Source organism: Bubalus bubalis, chromosome 4 (genome assembly GCF_019923935.1).
Source record: "Bubalus bubalis isolate 160015118507 breed Murrah chromosome 4, NDDB_SH_1, whole genome shotgun sequence".
In the NCBI taxonomy this organism is placed as follows: domain Eukaryota; kingdom Metazoa; phylum Chordata; class Mammalia; order Artiodactyla; family Bovidae; genus Bubalus; species Bubalus bubalis.
The window spans coordinates 9979617-9998667 of record NC_059160.1 but is presented as its reverse complement, the minus strand read 5'-3'; the positions used below and the strand labels follow the sequence as shown (position 1 = coordinate 9998667).

Genomic DNA, 19051 nt, shown 5'->3' with positions numbered 1-19051 from the left:
GGGCGGAGCCGGCCAGGGGCGGGTCTGGGGAGCCGGGAGGCCGCTCTGGGGCCGGGGGGCGGCCGGGGCGGTGACGTCACCGTATGACTGGGTTTTTATGAATGAAAGGAATCCTGTGAGTGAGTAATTCCGGGAAGCTCGCCTTACAACTCGGCGCGGCCCCCAGCGCTGCCCGCCCCACAACAAAACTCGGCGCGTCGCTCCGGCGATCCGGGCTCTGAGCGACCCGCGGTCGGGACCGGAGGGGGAGGCTGACCCAGGCGCGGGCCGAGGAGAGCAGCTCAGACGGCAGCGGGACCCCGTGCGTGCCAGGGACGCCAGGCGAAGCAGGACGAGAGGCGGGTGAGGGTCGCGGGGCGAGCGCGCAGGGCCAGGGGGTGGCAGGGTCTCCGCGCTCCTGGAACATGCCTGGGCCGGGGCGCCGGGCCCGACTCAGTCGGTGCCACCGTGGATCCCTCGCCCGGACTGCTGGCTTGGGAGGGTGTCGAGATGGGGGTGGTGGTGGGGGGCGGAGGTCCTGTGGGACCGAGACGCCGCCGAAACGAACTTGGCGGGGTGCGGGGTTAATGGGCCCCTTTTGGGGGCGCGGGCCGAGAGGCGGTGAAGTCGGGCAGGAAGGGGCAGCGCGGGCTGGCGAGCGTCAGCGTCCGCCCAGGCGGGGCCGGGGGCGGTGTGTGCAAGTACGTGACTCGGTGAGAACAGTCCCTGGACCGGTGCCCGCAGGCCGAGCGTGCGCGGTTTGTTTACGTCCGAGGGCGGGCGGGAGTGCGTGTGTGTTCCCTGGCCAGCGTCCTGGGTATCCTGCCCGGTGCGTGCTTGCGCCGCGTACCTTGGGGAATGTGAGAGAGAGAGAGAGTGAGAGAGTGTGTGTGTGTGTGTGTGTGTGTGTCCGAACGCTCCCAGGCGGGGCCTGTATAACCAGCGGACCGTACCTCCGAAAGAGCGTGACCACAGGAATAAAAGAAGAAGCGAAAGAAATGGCCCAGTCCATAGTCACAAGGGTCTGGGAATTCTCTCCCGGGTTGTCCCTTTCCCACCAGCCGGTGGCCGCCAGGCCCTTGCTCTCCCCGGAGTTTCCCAGGACCGCAGCCACGTGACTGCGGTGCCTTCAGCTACGGGGTAGGGCAAAATATCAAAGATCCCTCCGGGCTTCCCTCCCACCCCCGTGGCTCCATCACTCCGGTGGGTCTGGCAACAAAGTAGGCTGGTGTTCAGGTCCTTGTCCCCAGGTTTTCTGACTGCCTGGGGAAGACAGACTCTCCCCTCGGACTCTCCTTCATCCCGGGGGCTACCCAGCCCCTCAGTCACAGAAGAAACAGGAAGGGCGGGGGGTGAGGGGGTGGGGGTAGTATGGGGGGCCGGGAACACGGCAAAGGTTGGAGGTAGGAAGGGATACCAGGCTTCCTCTCTCTGGTGGCTACTCCTCTGGCTGGTCTGGGTTCTAGAGGCTGTACCTGCTGGATCAGGAAGGGTGAGAACCCAAGGTTGGGGTGGAGCTAGTTTCTGCCCTTCTGGTGGTTTCAGTTCACAAGTGGGACTAATCAGACAGAGCTATTGATGACTGGACCTGAGGAGCTAGTTGAGGACTTGGGCCAGGCTTGGTTAACAGGCAGTGGGACTACTTGTCTTGGTGCGGGAGGGGTTACTATGAGAGGGCTGGGCCCTCCCACCACTGCCTCACCCTGTCCGGCTCCTCCATCAGTGCCCTGCTGAGGGATGTTGAGGGCTGGGCTGGGGCTTAGGGCTTCCTTGGTCCTATTCTGCCCTCTCTTCCTCCCTCCCACAGAGCTACAGGATCATGGGGTGTCGAGGGGGAGGGCATTGAGCTGGACCAGATAATCTTTTAACTTTGAATCTCTGAGCTGCTACCACAGCTGGTAACTTCTGGGTCCCCATCTGTAGCAGCAACTAGGCAACATTCAAGGTGGTAGAAGGGCAGTGGGCTGGGGGAGATGTGACAGCCTCCACATACAGCCTAATTTCCAGGGGAACCATGCAAGAGAAAACAGAGCCAACAGCCCCAGGCAGAGGCCAGGGTTGTCCAGGAATATGTGGAATATGTAAGGGAGGTAGCCACCAGGAGCACAGGAATCAGGCAGGCCGATCTTCAAAACTGGGCAGGAAACATCCCTGAGCAGGGCTAGGGAGCAGGGAACAGGAGGAAGTGGCGGATTGACTCAGTCATAAATGGAAAGCTAGTACCAAAAGGTTTAACCTCCCACTGAATCACCCCTGGACCTTCAGTAGGGTCCAGGACCCAGTGAGGGCTCCCTTGGCCCCTGTGCCTCCCTTAGTCCTAATACTTTTAGCCTACATTGCCATGGAGCCCACCAAGGACCAGATGCTAGAGATAAGATAGTGAACAAATCAGATCCAGAGCTGCCCTCTGGGAGCTTACAGTCAAGGAAGGAAAACAAAGTGGGGGAAAGAGCCACTAAACTAAATGCAAAACCACAGCTGAGATAGGTGGTATGAGGAGGAAGTCACTGTGATTACAAAAGTAATAACAGTTCTGACTTAGCCAGGGCAATCAAGGAAGGCTTCCCTGGGGAGGTGACAGTCAGCCAGAATGTCAGATCAAGTGATAATCATCTGTGAAGACCTCAAGGGCAGGGGCTTTGATTCAACTTTGGTCCTTCAGGGTGCAGCACCAAGCCTGGGACCTACAGCGTAGGTGCTTCTTGGGTGTTTGCTGATTGAATGAATGAATGAGCCCTGGGTCAGTGTCCTAGTAAAACTCCACAACACCTAGAGAAAAAGGCCTGGGAACCCCAGGCGAACAAGAACTCCTGGGCACGGGCTGTAAGATTCTTGAAGCAGTTTCTCCAAAGCAAGCAGATCCTGCAGGGCTCAAGTGACATCTCTTACACACACGCACCCCGTGGGTCCCTTTGGGGAATGTGTGGGGATGGTAAGAGTTCGTTTGTTGTTAGCACGGGGATCCTGGAAGAGCGTGGGGAGAGAATGTGGTGGTGGCCAGAAAAGCCTACCACATGGGCTAGAGGGGAGGCTGGCGTCATAGGGTTTTGAAATGGGCCGAACATGGTCAGGTTTGTAGGTTTGTGTCAGTAATGATCCCTCTGACAAGGAGGAGAGCTGGTGGGGTCAGAGGTGGAGGCAGACTGGACGCCAGAGAGCAGGTGGTTTTGGTCTTGGTGCAGCTGAAAGAGGAAATGCTTAAGGGCTAGGCATGGAGCAGAGGGAGAGTCAAGGCTGACAGCCTCTGAGTTTGTGTTCTCAGGCCCCTGCCCCCAGGAAGTCTTCCCTGATTTCCCTTTCCTTGCTCCAGGGCCTCTACTCTGCTGGTGGTCTTGGAGTTCCATTCCAGGCCAGAATCTGACTCTCTAAACTTTGACATTGTCAGTGCTAGGAGGTACCTTAGGCTTGGTGGTTTGGCATGTTGGGCCCAGAGAGAGGGAGTGGTGTACCTGAAGTCACACAGCAAGTGTTAGTGGGTGGCAGACCCCCAGGTTCCTACTTCCCTGTGGTGCTGGGTTCTCCCAGCTCTGCTCCCCTTCCAGGAGGGAGGAGGCTCCACCAGTGCTGGCTGCCAAGGCCCAGGAAAACACATTTTTTCCTTCTGTCCTCACAGAGGAAGCAAAATGGCTCAGCAGCCAGAGGAGCCCATGCCAGCGGGTGGGCCGTCTCCAGGATGCCTCTGAGTGTACTAGGGGGCCAGGGCCGTGGCTGCTGACTGGGCAATGTGGCTGTCAATCCCCCAAGCCACGCCTCCAGGGAATGTTAGGAACCTGCAGACCCTGGAGGTCAGCGCTGCTGGCCTCAGGAAGGGAAGAAGCAGGGATGGGGGCATGGGGAGTATTCAGTTCAGTTGAGTAGTCATATCCGACTCTTATCCTTCAGAGAGAGGAGTATAGTGGCTTGCTTTGAAGAAAGAGCCCTGAGCTGGGGACTCCAGGGTTCCAGCCCACCATTGCCACCAAACAGCTGCTTGGTTGCTTCAGTTACAGAACAAGGAGGTTGGATCAGCTGCTGTCTCAAGTCCAGGGTCTACCAGACTGGCCAAGGCTGCCTGGTGGAGGACCCCAGCCCCTTGGTTGACAGCCCAGCAGCCCCTGGTCTGAAGTTGGAGGGCTGAAGGTCTGAGATGTGACCTTCTTGTGACTTTCCCTCTGTGACTGCCTGGCTCTGCTGAGCTAGGATGTTCCTGGGCAAACATGGGTGCCTCAGCTGACATGTAGCATGTGCTTGAGGGGCTGAGGCTAGGACAGGAGGAGAAAGAGGACAGGAGGCAAGAACAGGTTCAAAGCCTCCCTGGGGTCCCAAAGTTCCTAGGATCACAGCCAACAGAGAGGATGGGACCTTCAGCCATTATCTAGTATAGGGGATGGCCAGCAGTTTCCTCTTGGGCCTACTCTGGAGGGCTGTGTTGAGGAGGATTCTAAGGTTATGTCCAAGCTCAGTGGAAAACAGCGCTGTGTTGAGAAAGATTCAGGAGCTGTGTCCAACCTCAGTGAGAAAAAGTGCAGTAATTGATTATTGATGTCCGTGTAGGAGTAGAGGGAGGAATGTGGGGAGATAAACCAAGCATTTGCCACTCCTGATCTTTCTAAGCCTCTTGTTTTTACCCACGAACACTATGATGATTGTCCCCACTTTGTGAGGAAACCAAGGTCCAGAGAGGAAAAATGCCTTGTCCTAGGGGCCATGCCTCCAGAGTTCTGCATCTGCATCTGCACCCACCACATACTGCTCAGCAACTAGCGGGCTCTTAGATCACCTCTCCCATCAGGCTCTCTGTGTAGCCCAGACTGCCTGGGCATCACATAACACCCCAGCCCCCTAAACAGCCAGCCAGGAGGCCTGGATATCTGTGTGGCACTTGCAGATCCAACACAGTTCCTGGCACATCAGAGCTGGGTAGCCTTGGAGCCAGGCGAGTCCTTCTCTTTACAGGGGTGGAGAAACAGGGCCCAGAGAGGATGCTCTGTGAGGACCTCACTGCAAGGACACATGTGGTTCCATGTGGCCCCAGACCCAGGCTTTATCCACTGTTCGCTGTGTGACCCTGGACTACTCTATTGACTTCTCTGGCCATTACCTCACAGGGTTGTTGGGAGAACTGGGGTGCTGATGGTGTGAAGGCAATCAGGATTCAGTCCTGGGACCTGTACAGGTGTTCAGAATACCTCCTGATTTAGGAGAAGGCAGCCATTCACCTGCTGTGTGACTTCAGGCAAGAGGGGCCCCTCTCTGGTCTCCACCTCCCCTTGGGTGAAGTGAGGAGGCAGGGACCAGACAGTCTGTAAGAGCCTTTCCTGTGTGACCCTGGCCAGCCAAAAGACGCCAAGTCAAAGCGATGTCCCAGGAATTGCTACAGGCACTTTCATGCATTGGAGAAGGAAATGGCAACCCACTCCAGTATTCTTGCCTGGAGAATCCCAGGGACAGGGGAGCCTGGTGGGCTGCCGTCTATGGGGTCGCACAGAGTTGGACACAACTAAAGCGACTTAGCAGCAGCAGTAGCAGCAACTCCTCCTGGACAGACTCAGCAATTCTAATAACCCCCCAGGTGCTCGCTGACCTCCCGTTTGCATCATTTGGTTCCATCAAAACCCTATGAGACAGGTATTGTTCCCAACCTACAGACGGGAAAGTGGAGACCCAGAGGGGAGGAGTGGCTTGCCCACAGTCACACAGCCTGGAGAAAACAGAGATGGGATTTAAACCAGGCTTGACCCTTAATCCACTGTTCCTTTCCTTGTTTCCTATACCCTCCCTGGGAGCCAGTTATGAAGACAGAATCCCTTCGTCTCCCTCCCATCCTCCTGGTATCTGTGTGCCACCCCTATCTGCGGAAGCAGATAGAAAGGAGGAAGAATTGGAGGCAGGGCCAGGAGGTTTTTCTCTCGACAGTCTTCAGCAGGATTTGGGCTTGGCACGAGGTTCAGACCTTGACAAGCTGGGTGACAGTGTCATAGACCACCAATCCACACCTCACCAGTGCCTGCTCCCTGCCAGCCCCTGTGCTGGCAGCCTCACACCCAGAGCTGTCTGAGCCTGGTTCTTGGCTGTGGAGGTCCCTGTCTGGTGGGGAGTCAAGGAAACAGACCGTGACAACATAGGGCAGAACTGCTGGGGTTGGCGGTGCTGAAAAAGTCCTAGGAGTCTGGGAGGCCTTCCTGGAGGAAGAGATGTCCATGCTCAGGGCAGAAGGCTGAATAGTAGGAGTCTGCCAAATAAGTGGGAGTGGGAGGAGAAGTGTCACAAGGTTTGGCGTGACCCAAAGGCAAGAAGCATGGGGTGAGAGGAAGTGAAAGAAATTCCTTGTGGCTGGAGGGCAGAATAGAGACGGGCCTGGTGTGAGAGGAGCCTGGGGGTTAGTAAATGGGGTTATGTGATATGGTACAAGGGGTGTTTTAGCCAGTTTTAGCCTCTCTGAAAAGGTAGCACTGAGCAAAGATCTAAATGATGAAGAGTCTTTGGGGAGATAAAAAGGAAGAGAAAAGTAAAGAGAACAAGTGCAAAGGCCCTGAGGCTGAAATGAACCATTCAATGAGGCCACTGTAGCTGGACCACTGGGGCCAAGGGAAGTGGTATGAGATGAATTCTAAGATAGCAGGAGCCTTGAATGTGAAGATAGTAGTGTTTGTATTTTATTCCAAGTGGGAGAAAAACTGACCTTGGTCTCTTCTCTCCGCTAGGTCTTAGCCCAGAGGGTACCTTCTGCAAACATGTCTGTGGATCCCTTATCCAGCAAAGCGCTGAAGGTGAGAAGGCAGCCCTTATTGTCTCCAGTCCTCCCCTCCCTCCCTGCCCAGGCTGAGCTCCCATCCCAACTTCCCCTTCAGTTCCTAGAATCCCCAAGAGGGGCTCAGCAGACATCAGTCATTCTTGAAGCCATTCATGGGCTTTTCCAGGCCCCGCCTGGCTGGGAAACAGCGGGCCTGGGCTCTGGCCATAGGCTGTGTACTCCAGGGCAGGTCACTTCCCTCTCTGGACCTACTTCCCCATGAGGACAACGTCCAAGGAACTGTTGGACTTTAAAGGTGCTTTCTTGGGTTTTTCTGGCTGAGTCCAGGCCGGGTCGCTGGGTTAGAATGCGGACTGAGCTCTAGGGTGGCTCCTTTTGTGTCCAGATCCCTGTCTCTCCCGGTTTTCCCTCTGGGGATTCCTGCTCCCTTTCGGAGTCTTGGAGCAAGTCCAGCCACCAGCTCAGTGTCCCTGGCGCGGAATGGGGAACGCTAGCGGTGGAGGGGAAGCCGACCCCAGCACCTGCTGCGCGCCGGGTCCAGAGCTCAGGGCCCGCAGGGTAGAGTGTGACCCTGAGCCTCAGTTTCCCCACGCGCCCATGCCCGCAGATCAAGCGTGAGCTGAGCGAAAACACGCCGCACCTGTCGGACGAAGCGCTGATGGGGCTGTCTGTGCGCGAGCTGAACCGGCACCTGCGAGGGCTCTCGGCCGAGGAGGTGACGCGGCTCAAGCAGCGGCGCCGCACACTCAAGAACCGCGGCTACGCGGCCAGCTGCCGCGTGAAGCGCGTGTGCCAGAAGGAGGAGCTGCAGAAGCAGAAGTCGGAGCTGGAGCGCGAGGTGGACAAGCTGGCGCGCGAGAACGCCGCCATGCGCTTGGAGCTCGACGCGCTGCGCGGCAAGTGCGAGGCGCTGCAGGGCTTCGCGCGTTCGGTGGCCGCCGCCCGCGGGCCCGCGGCGCTGGTGGCGCCGGCTAGCGTCATCACTATAGTCAAGTCGGCCCCGAGCCCCGGCCCGGGCCCCGCCCCTGGCCCGGGCCCTGCCTCCGGCCCGGGCCCCGCCCCCGGCCCCGCCCCCGCCGCCTGCTCCTAGTGCTCTCCGAGACCCGCTCGTTCCACCCACGCCCATTCCCCAAACCACGCCCCTCCGACCCCAGCTGCCATCCCTAAGTGCCTAAGCGCCGCCTCTGTCTCCAAGTGCCATTTCTCTGCAGCCACCAGCTCTCCCCGTGGTGAACACACGTTCCCTCCCCAGATCCTGTCTTCCTCGTGCGATCTCTGAAACTGGGACCTAATGGCCCCGGGGAGGGGCAACTTTGGTGAGATAGGAAGTCGGGTGAGGTCGAGGTCTGGCGTTTCCTAAAAACGTCAGCCTTCTTAGTTTGGGAGGATGGGATACAAAGCTGATTAGAGAAGGGCCATAGAGGGGAAGATGGCCACCCCTCATTTTGTAACTGTTTGCTCAGATCGTGCCATCGGCCCGTCCCCACCCTCCACGATACAAAACTAGACTTGACCCCGCATGCCTCTGGTAGGATTGTCCAGCTGGGAAGTTGATGTTCCCGCCTCTGCTTTGGGCCTGGATGCCTGGCCCTCCAGAGCTGGAAGACTCATTAGAAATCACCTAGTGAAGCCCAATTCACAGATGGGAAAACAGGCCTCCAGCGGACTTGACAATGCCCAAGGCCACGTATGCTTAGCGGTTAAGCTGGAACCGTGTCTTTCCACTGCTGCCCTGAGATTCCAGCCGTGGTCAGGGGGACAGTGGTCGGGGCCTGAAAAGGTGATGCAAGGGCCTCCGTGGTCTGGGAGGTAGCTCTCTGTGAGTCAGGTGAACAGAAGTAGAGGGAAAGAGTAGGTGATACAGATGGAAGAGAGGGAAGGAGCTGGCCTGACTCTGTCCTGGGCTCTCCCTGAACCCAGGGAGCTGGCCAAAGAGAAAGGGGACAAAGGAAGTGACCACAGAGGCAGGTGGGGAGATGAGAAGACAGATCCTACAGTTCTGAACCCTGGGATAGGGGTCCTTAAAAAGGGAAGGGTCCGACCTGTCCATCCTATTGGGTGGGGGCGGGTCACTGCCATTGACTGCTATTCTCCTGGGAAGTCTGGCCCCAGCCCCTCCCCTTTCCCTGTTAGACAGCTGCCCCTTCCCGCTGTTTATTTATTGCACGAATCTAAGTTATTCTCCCCAGCCGGAGGCCTAGCGCCCACTGCCTGGGAAATGTGGCGTGCAGTCCTGAGCTGGACTTTATATTTTATATCTGCAAATAAAACACATTTTATCTTATATTTAGGGAAAGCCGGATAGCAAAACAACCAAAAAATGTGTTTTAAAAGAAAAGTGCCCGGCCCCCAGAATTTATTTATTTTTCTGACTTACAGTAAGCGAGTTATCCGCCTTCTGTATTTTGTAGACTTCCTGAATAAAGTCAAGTTCTCTTTTTCCACAGTTTAGAAGTATGTGTCCTGGTTTATGATTTTTTTTTTTTTTGCGGGGGTGGGTTCTGAATGAGGGCCCCAAGATGGATTCTGCTTTTAGTCCCAGGCAGAACCCTCTGCTGGGTGGGAGGGTTTCCTCCAATTTGCAGATGAAGAAACTGTGACCATCACTAATTCTAGCACCTGGGCTTGCGCTGGGGTAGGGTGGGTTGGTGGGGTTGAAGGGGGATGTAGGGTGGAGGTGGGAACCAGACAGGGTTTTGTCCTTCCATCTGGGTGCCTGGAGCCAGGGAGCCTCCCTGGGGAAGGCAAAGCCAGGCGAACAATGAAATGTAGGGTTAAATTCCCTGGGCATCCCGTCAGCAAATAAACAGTCCCACCCAGAGAGGAAAATTCCCCGATTTAAGAGGAATTGTACTTTCACATTGAAGTCTGACTTTCTACAGCCAAATAAAAAATATTTTCCTCATGTTCCGGAAAGGCACAGGGAGGCAGAGAGAGAAGTGACTTCCTCACCCCCAGCCTGCAGGCCTAGAATGCAACCCTGGGTCTCAACCTAGACCCCAAACTCCCTGCTGTTGCTGTTGTTCAGTCACTGAGTAGTGTCTGACTTTTTGCAACCCCATGGACTTCAGCATGCCAGACCTCCCTGTTAATTTAATCTGATCTGCCAGCACTTCTGGGGCACCCTGGGAAGGAGTGTTCTGTGGTCCAGGGGTCAGGGAAATTGGGGTGTGTTTTTCTCTAGCTGTATGACCTTCAATGGCTTATGTCACTGCTTGCAGCCTCAGTTTACCCATCTGTACAACTCAAGAAGTGTAAGGTTATATGTGTGGCAAACACTGGGGATGCCAGGGGCTGCAAGCTTCCACAGGCAGAGTGAACGCTTACCCCAGAGCACCTGATGGCCAGGAGGAGTTCCATGTGGCTGGGTATGGAGGGATGGCCGGGCTAGAAGGATGCTTCTGGGGAGGATGTGAAAGCTGGGAAAGGGCCAGACCACACCGGCTGGGTGGGCCCACAGGCCCTTCTCCCCTCTCAGGCTGGGGTCCAGGATCCTGATGCCGAGACACTGAGCCCAGGCCTGCGGAAAGGAGAGCAGGAAGGCGTGCGGGGGACCGAGTGGAGGGTGGCGGGCTGGGAATTTCCCCCGCCCACGCCACATTCCTGAGCACCCCTGTCAGCCGGGCCAGGCCACAGAAGGCACGCAGCAGTGGCAGGAAGGTGCCAGGTGTCTGGCACATGCCCACTACTGGGCAGGCCCTGCTCCAGGCCTCCTGCCCTGGGTCCCAGGGTGGAGGGTGGGCTCCTGGAGGCATGGCGATAGACTAGGAGGCATGAGGATCGCAGGAAATTCTTTAAACCCCAGGGAGACACCTGCAGGAATGGGGCTGCTGGAGGGTGCACGCCATTTAGCTGGTTGACTGAAGCTGGCATGAGGCATCAACCCACTGCTGGGTGTTGAGGTGGGTGGATCCCTAGTGACCAATGTCCCACTGGCCAGAAGAGGGGGAGACGCTCTGTCCAACGGGGACTTGGACCCCAATTTCAGTCTGGCAATGTGACCCCCCCCATCACTTATACCTACAACCCAGACAGAAGAGGGTTTTCTAGGACACCTTTGAACCCACAACCACTAAACCCACCCCCAAACACACATACACGGGAGCTGAGGGGAAAAAAAATCTCACCCACCAGCAGAGGAGATTTCAATACAATCTATATTATCTCATATATATATTTCTTTCTCACTGTATTTGCTCACTTCTGTCACGCATTTAAAATGTCACAGAGACCAAAATAGAGCGGCTTTCTGGTGGAACTCATGGCAGTCATACACGAGATACAAAACTAGGGGACTCTGTCTTCTCATACATCATACAATTAATTTTTCAAGTATTTTTTATGTACAAAGAGCTACTCTATTGGGAAAAAAAAATTAAAAAAAAAATAAAAAGACAAGGTAGGTTACACATCCTAGGAAGGAGGGGTGGAGTGATTGGGCACGCGTTCCCGGCCCCCATCTCCCCGAGGGCTGCTAGCTCCCTGTCATGGGCACCTCCCGTCCACCTTGCAAGCGGCCAGGGGCCAGAGCAGGCAAAGATGGGGGTGGGGGACAGGGAGTCAGCAGCCCACTTTGGCCTGGAAGGAGACTCAAATTCATGAAAGCAAATGACAGGGGCAGTCCAGAGGTTCTCCGTGGACAGCCCACACCTACCCGCTGCCTTCCTGCACAGCTTGGAACCAGCTGGCCAGGCCCATCCAACAGGGGCCCACGAGCTGGCCTCTGTGCCCCCCAACCCCGGTGCTGGCTTGGTTGCCAAAAGAGGCCGGGGAAGACTCCTGGGATGGAACCCTCTGCCTGACCTTGGCATGGTTCAGTCCAGGAGTGGCCAAAAGGTTAAGAGATGTCAAGATCCCTCAGGGTCGGGCCCCCTTCCCCTTCCCCTCCTCCAGGCTGGTGCAGCCCACACCCGCGTGCTCTCTGGGTTTCATGTGATGGGAACTCCTGCCTCAATGAACATGCATTGTGTCCCATTATCATGAGGCTCCTCCAAAGACAGTGGCCAGTGGAAGCCCGGCCTGCCTGGGGGCTCTGGCCCTGGGAGGCTCCATGCACGTGGGCGTGGAGGTGGGTGAAGGGAAGGGGACTGGTGGTCCTGGCCACCCCTGAGGCCTGTCCAAGGGTACTTGGCCCTGCACTACAGGATCCACTGAGTGCCAGCAGCTTAACAGGGAGCCCCCCAGGGAGTGTCTGGGCCAGACTGACAGCCAGGGGCAGGGGCAGTGGGGGGGTAGGGGGGCTTTCATATGTGACTAAGGCACAGAAGAGATGGGCTGTGGGGCCGATGAGGCAGGACACCAGGTCCTGTGTGGATACGGGGCCAGAGAGAGGAGTCCCCCAACTCTGGGCTCCCCGCCGCACGCCCCATCCCCCCCGCCTGCGCTGCTCCTCCTCTGGAAGCTGGTCTGCAATGCAGAGACCAGGCCCTCCCTGTGAAACAGGAGGGAGGAGCCCCAGGGAGAGACGAGGATCCAGCAGAGGAAGGAGGGCTGGGAGCTCCCGACCCTTTGAGTAGCTGGGATGCAAGGGCTCTGCTCAATATGCTCTCAAGAAGGACCCCTCGTGGGAGGGCAGTGTGGACTGCTGGCTCCTCAACAGGCCTAGGGGAAGGGGCGTGAGGCAGGCAGAAGGGGCAGCCCCGGAGGACGCCCAGGCGCCCTCTGAGGTGGGACCCATGGCTCTTGGTGTCTGGCTCTGATCCCTGCAGCATGCCAGGCAGGCCTGGGTCGGGAGGAGGGTCCGCAGAGAGCATCCGTGCCTCCTCCTCCCACCCACGTGAGGCTAATCTAGCATGGGACCAGAGGAGCAGGGTTGGGAGCAGGCGGGAGCCCGGGGGAGAAAGTATTGCACGGTGTTTGGGGGAGGGGTTTACATCTGGGGGAGGAGGGTGAGGGGCTGAGAAGGCGTCAGCCGCTGGTCCACAACACAAGCGTCGGGGCCTGGGCATGGCTGGTCCTCACAGGACGAGCCGCAGGGGCACAGGGAGTTGCTCCCACCATCCTCTCCCCGTGGTCCAGGCGGTAGAGCCGTGGCCTTGTATAAATATTCCTGAAGGCTCCTGGGTGAGCCTGGGCCATACCCTGGGCAGATGGCGGCGTCGGGCTGTTCCTCTTGAAGCGATATATGAGTGTTTCTGGTCCAATAAATTAAAGGGCGATGCCAAGGCTGTGCCAGCCGGCCTCTCCGCCTGGAGGTGAGGCCGGAGGCGGGGCACACCCTGCCCTGGGGCCAAGGGCCCAGTCCTTCCCCCCTGCCAGCAGCAGTCACCCCTAGAACTCATCGTCGGAGCTGAGCAGGAGCGTCTTCTCGTTGTCGCGGGCGCCGCTGAGGCTGTGGGAGCGAGAGAGGCCATGGGCGCCCCCGCGCCAGGTGGGCCCGGGCTCTAGGGTGGACTGCTGCGTGTACTGCTGGTAGGCAGGCGAGAAGTTGTGGATGGCGTCCTGCACAATGTCGTGAGGGTTCATGGTCTCCTTGAGGCTGCTGGAGATGCTCTTCATGGGGGCACAGCGGCCTGTGGGGAGGAGGCGGGAGGCGGGGTGAGGGGTCTGGGCAGCGGGGTGCAAGGCAGCTGGGCCCCCGCCCCTGGTCCCAAGTGTGTGTCATCTAACCAACCCCTCTTGGGACAGAGAACAGGGTCCTGGACACGAGAAAGGATGAGCAAAGGAATGGCTCCTTTGGCTGCAGGGCACCCCTAAGGGAGACAGTCAAGAGCCACAGGGCGGGGGGCAGTGGGGGGAGTCTGGGAGTGGGGAAGGGAGCTGGGGTGGAGACTGGGGTGTTGCAGGCATGAGCGCAAGGACCCCAGGGAGTTGGGGGAGAGGGCCCAGGCCTGTGGGATGCTCCCCTTCACTCTGGAGAGGAGACCAGGGGCCCACTCCACCTAAACAGGCCGACGGGGGCCTGGACCCACAGCTGAGCAGACATACTGGCTCTGGCCGGGGGGGACCCTGCCTTGAGGTGCTTGATCGCTCAGTTGTGTCCGACTCTTGGTGACCCCATGGACTGTAGCCCGCCAAGCTCCTCTGTCCATGGGATTTCCCAGGCAAGATTACTGGAGTGAGTGGCCATTTCCTTCTCCAGAGGATCTTCCTGACCCAGGGATTGAATCTGCATCTCTTATGTCTCCTGCACTGGCAGGCGGGTTCTTTATTTCTTCCTCCTAATTCCCTAACATACTGTCCTCAAGGGCTCAGGGAGGGAGCGGGGGCAGAGATGGCCCAGGCCCCCAACTGAGACGTAAGGGGCGAGCCCCACCCTGGCCCCAGTCTTCAGACCCAAATTCGCGTGCCCTTTCCCCCTTGGAATTCTTTGCCACAGAACAGAACCAAATGCCCCAATTCCCCATCAACGAGCACTGTGCCCCCAGAATGCACAGGGCATGTTCCAGGACAGTGAGAGACACGATGAAGCAGGCAAGCTCTGCAGAGGGCAACCCTTGGCAGGCGCTCTCCACACCCAGGGGTGCTTGTGTGGGAGGAGACAGGGACACAGAGAAGGAGCTAGGGAGAGACTCATGCTGGTGACAGGACTGGCGTGCAGGACAGACGTACAGACAGAGTGGAACCTACCGTAAGGGCCGTATGTCGGCACTGCCCGAGGCCAAACCCGGGGCAAAAGCAGGGCAGGGGGGGAGGGAGGGGAGCCAGAGAAACAGAAGACAAGATACAGCTGAGTGAACACCTCACGCCCATCACCAAGGCTGGCCCCTCACCGCGTACACTGCCCGCCCCACCCCAGGTCCCGCCGCCCCCCCACCCCAGCTGGCACTCAGCTGGCCCCACTGTCCCTCCAGGCCTGGGCGGGGGGGGCAGTTCTGTCCATCTAGGAGACTCCTCCTTCAAGGCTCAGGCTTTCTTCTGCTGGGGGACAAAGAGTGGACACCCAGAATGCTGGTTGGAGTTCAACCTCTGAGGAGGGACCCCCCCACCCCTTCTCTTCACGCTTGGCCAGAAATCCTGAGCCTGGGTTATGGGCGTTGCCAACCTTGCAACACTTCATAGATGGGGCGTGGAGGAGAGGGCGCTTGACAGGTACAGACCACACCACAGAGCTGGCTTTGCACCCAACTCTGATGGGGGCTGAGAGAGGCCAGGTGCTGTGGTTAACAGGTGGACAGTGGCCTAGGACCCGCACAGTGGTGGGCAAGGGCATGCAGCAGCTTTCCTGGGCTGGGCTGGGGTCCTTGCTGGAGGTGGATGCCTGGCCACACTGCTTCTGGCTGGGGGTGGATGTGTCTTGGGGCAGTGGGCAAGAAGAGAGCCCAGGTGACCGCGGAGAGCCTCTGTGGGGAGGGCCACAGAAGCAGGGCCTTAAACCATGTTAGACCTTAATGGTCTAGAAAGGGTTCTCCGCCACGGCCTCAGGCTCTAGGCACCAGGGTGACCAGGTCCCAGGGACATTGCCCTCGACACTGGGAGAGTGCTGGCCACATCTCTTCCAACTGGTGGGAAGCGGGTGGGATGCCAGCCAGCAGCGGTGAGCCCTGGCCAGCACAGCCCCTCTGGCACTAAGCGTAGAATCTGAACCGGAAAAAAGATGGAGAATGCCCAGGCGGCAAGTGTATTGAGTGAACGTAATCAGGTGCCCAGGAGTTGAGAGGCCTGGAGGTGATTCAGTCCATACACCTACAGCAGCCGCAGGTTTTTAAAGCCCCTTCTCAACCAGGGAAAGCACAAGACAAGTAGGGTGGGAGAGGGGCCCCTGAGGAGCCCTGCAAAGGCCAGGCCAGTGTTTCTACACTCAGCTCAGCATGCCCAGTGAGCCCATGGTGGGCACAGGTGGTGGGCCTAGGCAAGTGGGCCATGGGCCTTCAGCCACACACACAAAGAGCTGGCAGCAAACAACCCCGTGGGTAGATGTGTTAGACCAGGAGACTTCCTCCTCCCCAGACCCTCCTGCCTCCTCGAGGGGCGAGCTGGTTCAGGCATTGTCAGCCTCTTCCTCCTCGTCCCAAGCCTCCCCTCTCTGCCTAGCAGCAGCCAGAGGCAGCCCCAGCCCCTGCTTTTCCTGAGAGTATGTTAGAATTGCCTGGGGAGCTGGCGGCACATCCTGCCGGGCCCAACCCAAGGGCCAGTACTGCAGAATCTCTGAAGGTGAGCGTCTCCAGGGCATCTTAAAATACAACTGGGGTTGCCAACCGCTGTTCTAACAAAGCGAAGATTAGCAGGTGTAAAAAGAAAGCTGTTAAAAGCTATTACCATCCGAGTCTGTTTCTTAGAAGTAATCAGGTTAAAAAAAAAAAAAAAGCTTTAGAGACAAGGAAATACAGGACAAAATGGATAATGCTGTTCGATATTAGGAACCTTAGGAATCTGTTTATCCCAGGGTCTCTGTCCTGGCCTTCCCATGGGGATATTGTGCTTTATCATTTCAAGGTCTCCATACTCCAGACCTGCTGCAAGAGACCAGGGGTCTCTTGGACCAGTCCTCACCCCCACTGACTTCCAGGACCAGTCCCCACCCCCATCGACACCTTGTAACTGGGGGCAGGGGTGCCTGGACCTCTGTGGCCCCTTTCCTGCACCGAGGGTCCCCTCCTGACCTCCTGATCCATCAATACCGGAAGGACCCTGGGAGGCAGGAGGGGCCAGGGGCCGGGGCTGGGAAGCACTCTTCCAGCTGGTGGGGGGTCAGGGGTCGACTCTAAGACCCTGGCTCATACCTTGTGCGTCCACCCTCTTGTCGGCATAGACCTTGTAGGTGAAGGCATGCCGCAGGGCCAGAGCTGCAAAGAACATCTCCACGCAGATGATGAAGTCCTGGTAGCCAGCAGCCACGGTGCCCTCACCCACCGACACGCGGGCCGAGTGGATCTTGGGGATGGCCCCGCACTTCTCCAGGATGGCCAGGAGCATGCCTGGAAGGGGAGGTGTGGAAGGGGCGCCATGGGCCTCGAGCCCAAGACTGGATCCCCTTCTCCTTTTCCCTCCACATAGCGTCCCAGTGCCACATGCCCCCGGGAGGATGAAAGCAGGGTGTACGGCTACTCCTATTGGGTGGGGGTGCTGACACAAGCCGGAGCCTTGAGGAAACTACCCCCCAGGTCCTGGCTGGACACCAACCCTGAGATCCCCCTGTCCAGGAAGCAATCCCGCCAAAGCTCCTGGATCCAGTGAAAGGCCCTGGGGGCCCAGACTTCATGCCCCACAGGTGCTCAGTGGACAGAGGTCCCTTTGAGCTCCAGCCAGGATCGCCCATGGCAACCCCGTGGCCCAGGCCTTCGGGGCACTGGGGTTGGTGAGCAGGAGGCAGAGGATGAGGCTGAGGGGACAGGGAGGCACAGGCTGGCCTTGCAGGGGCCGGGAGGAGGCTCACCTTGCCAGAAGGAAAGAAAGATGACAGACTTGACCATGAAGAACTTGAGGACAGGGCTGTAAGGGCTGAGCAGCTCCCGGGTGGCAAAGTAGAAGAGGAAGAGGGCGTAGAGGGCCAGGCTGACGGAGATGTTGTAGATGATGGTCACGTAGAGGTAGCCGCTGGTGACGCTGCAGGAACCGGGGACATTCTCGGGCTTGAACAGACCCTTCTGAGCGACAAGGGGCCTCCTTCCCGCTTTGCCCTGCCCGCATGCCCCTTCACATGGCTCTCAGAAGGCTCCCTGAGCAGTGCTCCCCAAGCCACTGATACAAGTGGGCAGGGCACTGGTGAGCCTTGCCACCTGCAGCTCCATTGCCCACACTCCTGGCAGAGGACTCCAGGCGGCCTCGGGGGCAGGGTCTCAGTCTGATGGTCCAAGGGACAGAACCTGGCTTGGTTCTTTTCACTTGAGCCACGTTACATTCCCTCTGAGCCTCTGTTTGCTCACCGACCCCTGGGGACTGTCATGCAGGGTTACAGGGGGTGTGTGTGCAAGCTCAGGGCCTAGACACACAGTCATGTTCACTAAACCCTCAAGCGGGGCGTGTATGTCAATCTATGCAGAAGAGACTCGAGCTGGGGATCTCAGGGATCTGGCTCTCTCGTCCCCTACCTGGGAATGGTCACTGTCCCTTCTTGCCCCCCCTCCCCCCAGGGGCCCCACTGTCTGACAGATGCTCCTCTGTCAGAGGCGGGGCCAAGTGTGATGGCACCACTGGCAGGCTCCGGCCCTGGCAACTCAGGGGTGCAGAGAGGCGTGCGGACAGATGGGGTCAGGCTTGCCCTCCACTCAGACGACAGACACAGGCGTGGGGCCAGTCTGCGGCCACTGCTTCCCTCAGCCAGAGCCTGAGCCTCTGGGCAGAGCTGCCCATTCCTCCCCACACGCACCTCGGAGGAGGGGACCCGCCACTTACTCAAAGTCACCATCCCGGTACTTGCCAAACGCCTGGAGGACCACGGTGCTGACGGCCATGAGCGGCTTCACCACGCAGAACTGCAGGGTGGCCTGTTGGGGATAAGGCAAGAGTCAAGGCTGAGCACACGGACCATGGAAGCAGCACCTCCTCTGGCCAGCTGGGCTGGTGCCAGAAGCCAGCGGATGGGAGACGCCCACTGTCCTGCCCCCGGTGGAACTGCGGTCTGCAGAAGACATGAGACAGTAATAGGGCGATGCGGCTGCGTGCGAAGACAAGTGGGTGTGAAGGAAGAATGGAGGAGACGCAGAGACAGAGATTCCACAGGACAGACCACTGAACATGCTAGAGAAGGGAGGACTGGCAGAGGGGGCAGCCAGGGGCACAAGCTCAGCCCAGGGGCAGATAGCAGACAAGGGCGAGGTGTTAAGTGCTGGTGTGCAGGCAGCAGCGGGGAGCAGGCCTCCCACTCCGGGTGGGTGAGGGCCTCCTCGTCCACCCCAGGTCTGGCCCTCTGCCCCATGCTCTGGGCCTGGGTCTAGGATTTATGTTGAGCTAGGGTTTTACTGACGATGGGGATGACCCCAAAATAGGAAGTAGTCCAAAGCCCAAGAAAGGCCTGGAGTCCCGACATGAGTCTGAATTCTGGCATCATCAACTACCTGCTGCGGAAGCTCAAGGGGGCAGTCACTCAGCCTCTGAGTGGCTGTGCGTGAAGGATGGTTGTAACCAGCCCCCTGCGGCAGGGTCGCTGTGCAGGGACTGAAGCACAAGACCACACAGGCTGCCCTTGGAGGTCTCCCACCTCTGAGCACTCAGCAGAGGCCTCTGCCACTGAAAGAAGCCCTCAGGAGAGTTTCCACAAGTCCCTCCAGAGGCCCCAGTAAATGCCAAGGGGAGCTGCAGTGCCCATGTAGTCACGAGAAGCACCACTCTCTAGGGGCTTCCCTGGTAGTTCAGTTGGTAAAGAATCCGCCTGCAATGCGGGAGACCTGCGTTCGACTCGTGGGTCAGGAAGGTCCCCTGGAGAAGGGATAGGCTACCCATTCCAGTATTCTTGGGCTT

At 58.3% G+C, this 19051-nt stretch overlaps 2 protein-coding genes across 5 annotated transcripts in view; one reads left to right on the top strand and one right to left on the bottom strand.

Annotated features, from left to right (window-relative positions):
- Positions 1-9158, top strand: MAFF (MAF bZIP transcription factor F). 2 transcript variants are annotated; one of them, XM_006071352.4, is made up of 3 exons: positions 1-338; positions 6663-6728; positions 7320-9158. In XM_006071352.4, exons 2-3 carry the CDS (start codon positions 6693-6695, stop codon positions 7800-7802), a joined length of 519 nt encoding a protein of 172 aa, XP_006071414.1. In that variant the 5' UTR covers positions 1-338; positions 6663-6692; the 3' UTR covers positions 7803-9158. The 2 variants fall into 2 exon arrangements, with proteins under 2 accessions (XP_006071414.1, XP_006071413.1); XM_006071351.4 differs by having other exon boundaries at positions 3-342.
- A 1693-nt stretch (positions 9159-10851) lies between these two features.
- The window catches only part of TMEM184B (transmembrane protein 184B), a 50263-nt gene continuing 42063 nt past the window's right edge, over positions 10852-19051 (bottom strand). For 2 of the 3 annotated variants that reach the window (XM_006071346.4, XM_006071348.4), the window contains exons 6-10: positions 17987-18078; positions 17028-17197; positions 16375-16569; positions 14282-14302; positions 10852-13224 (exon numbers count right to left, since the gene is read on the bottom strand). In XM_006071346.4, the coding sequence (XP_006071408.1) occupies positions 12983-13224; positions 14282-14302; positions 16375-16569; positions 17028-17197; positions 17987-18078 (720 nt within the window). In that variant the 3' untranslated portion in view covers positions 10852-12982. The remainder of the gene's footprint in view (positions 13225-14281; positions 14303-16374; positions 16570-17027; positions 17198-17986; positions 18079-19051) is intronic. The other variant, XM_006071349.4, reaches the window with a different exon arrangement.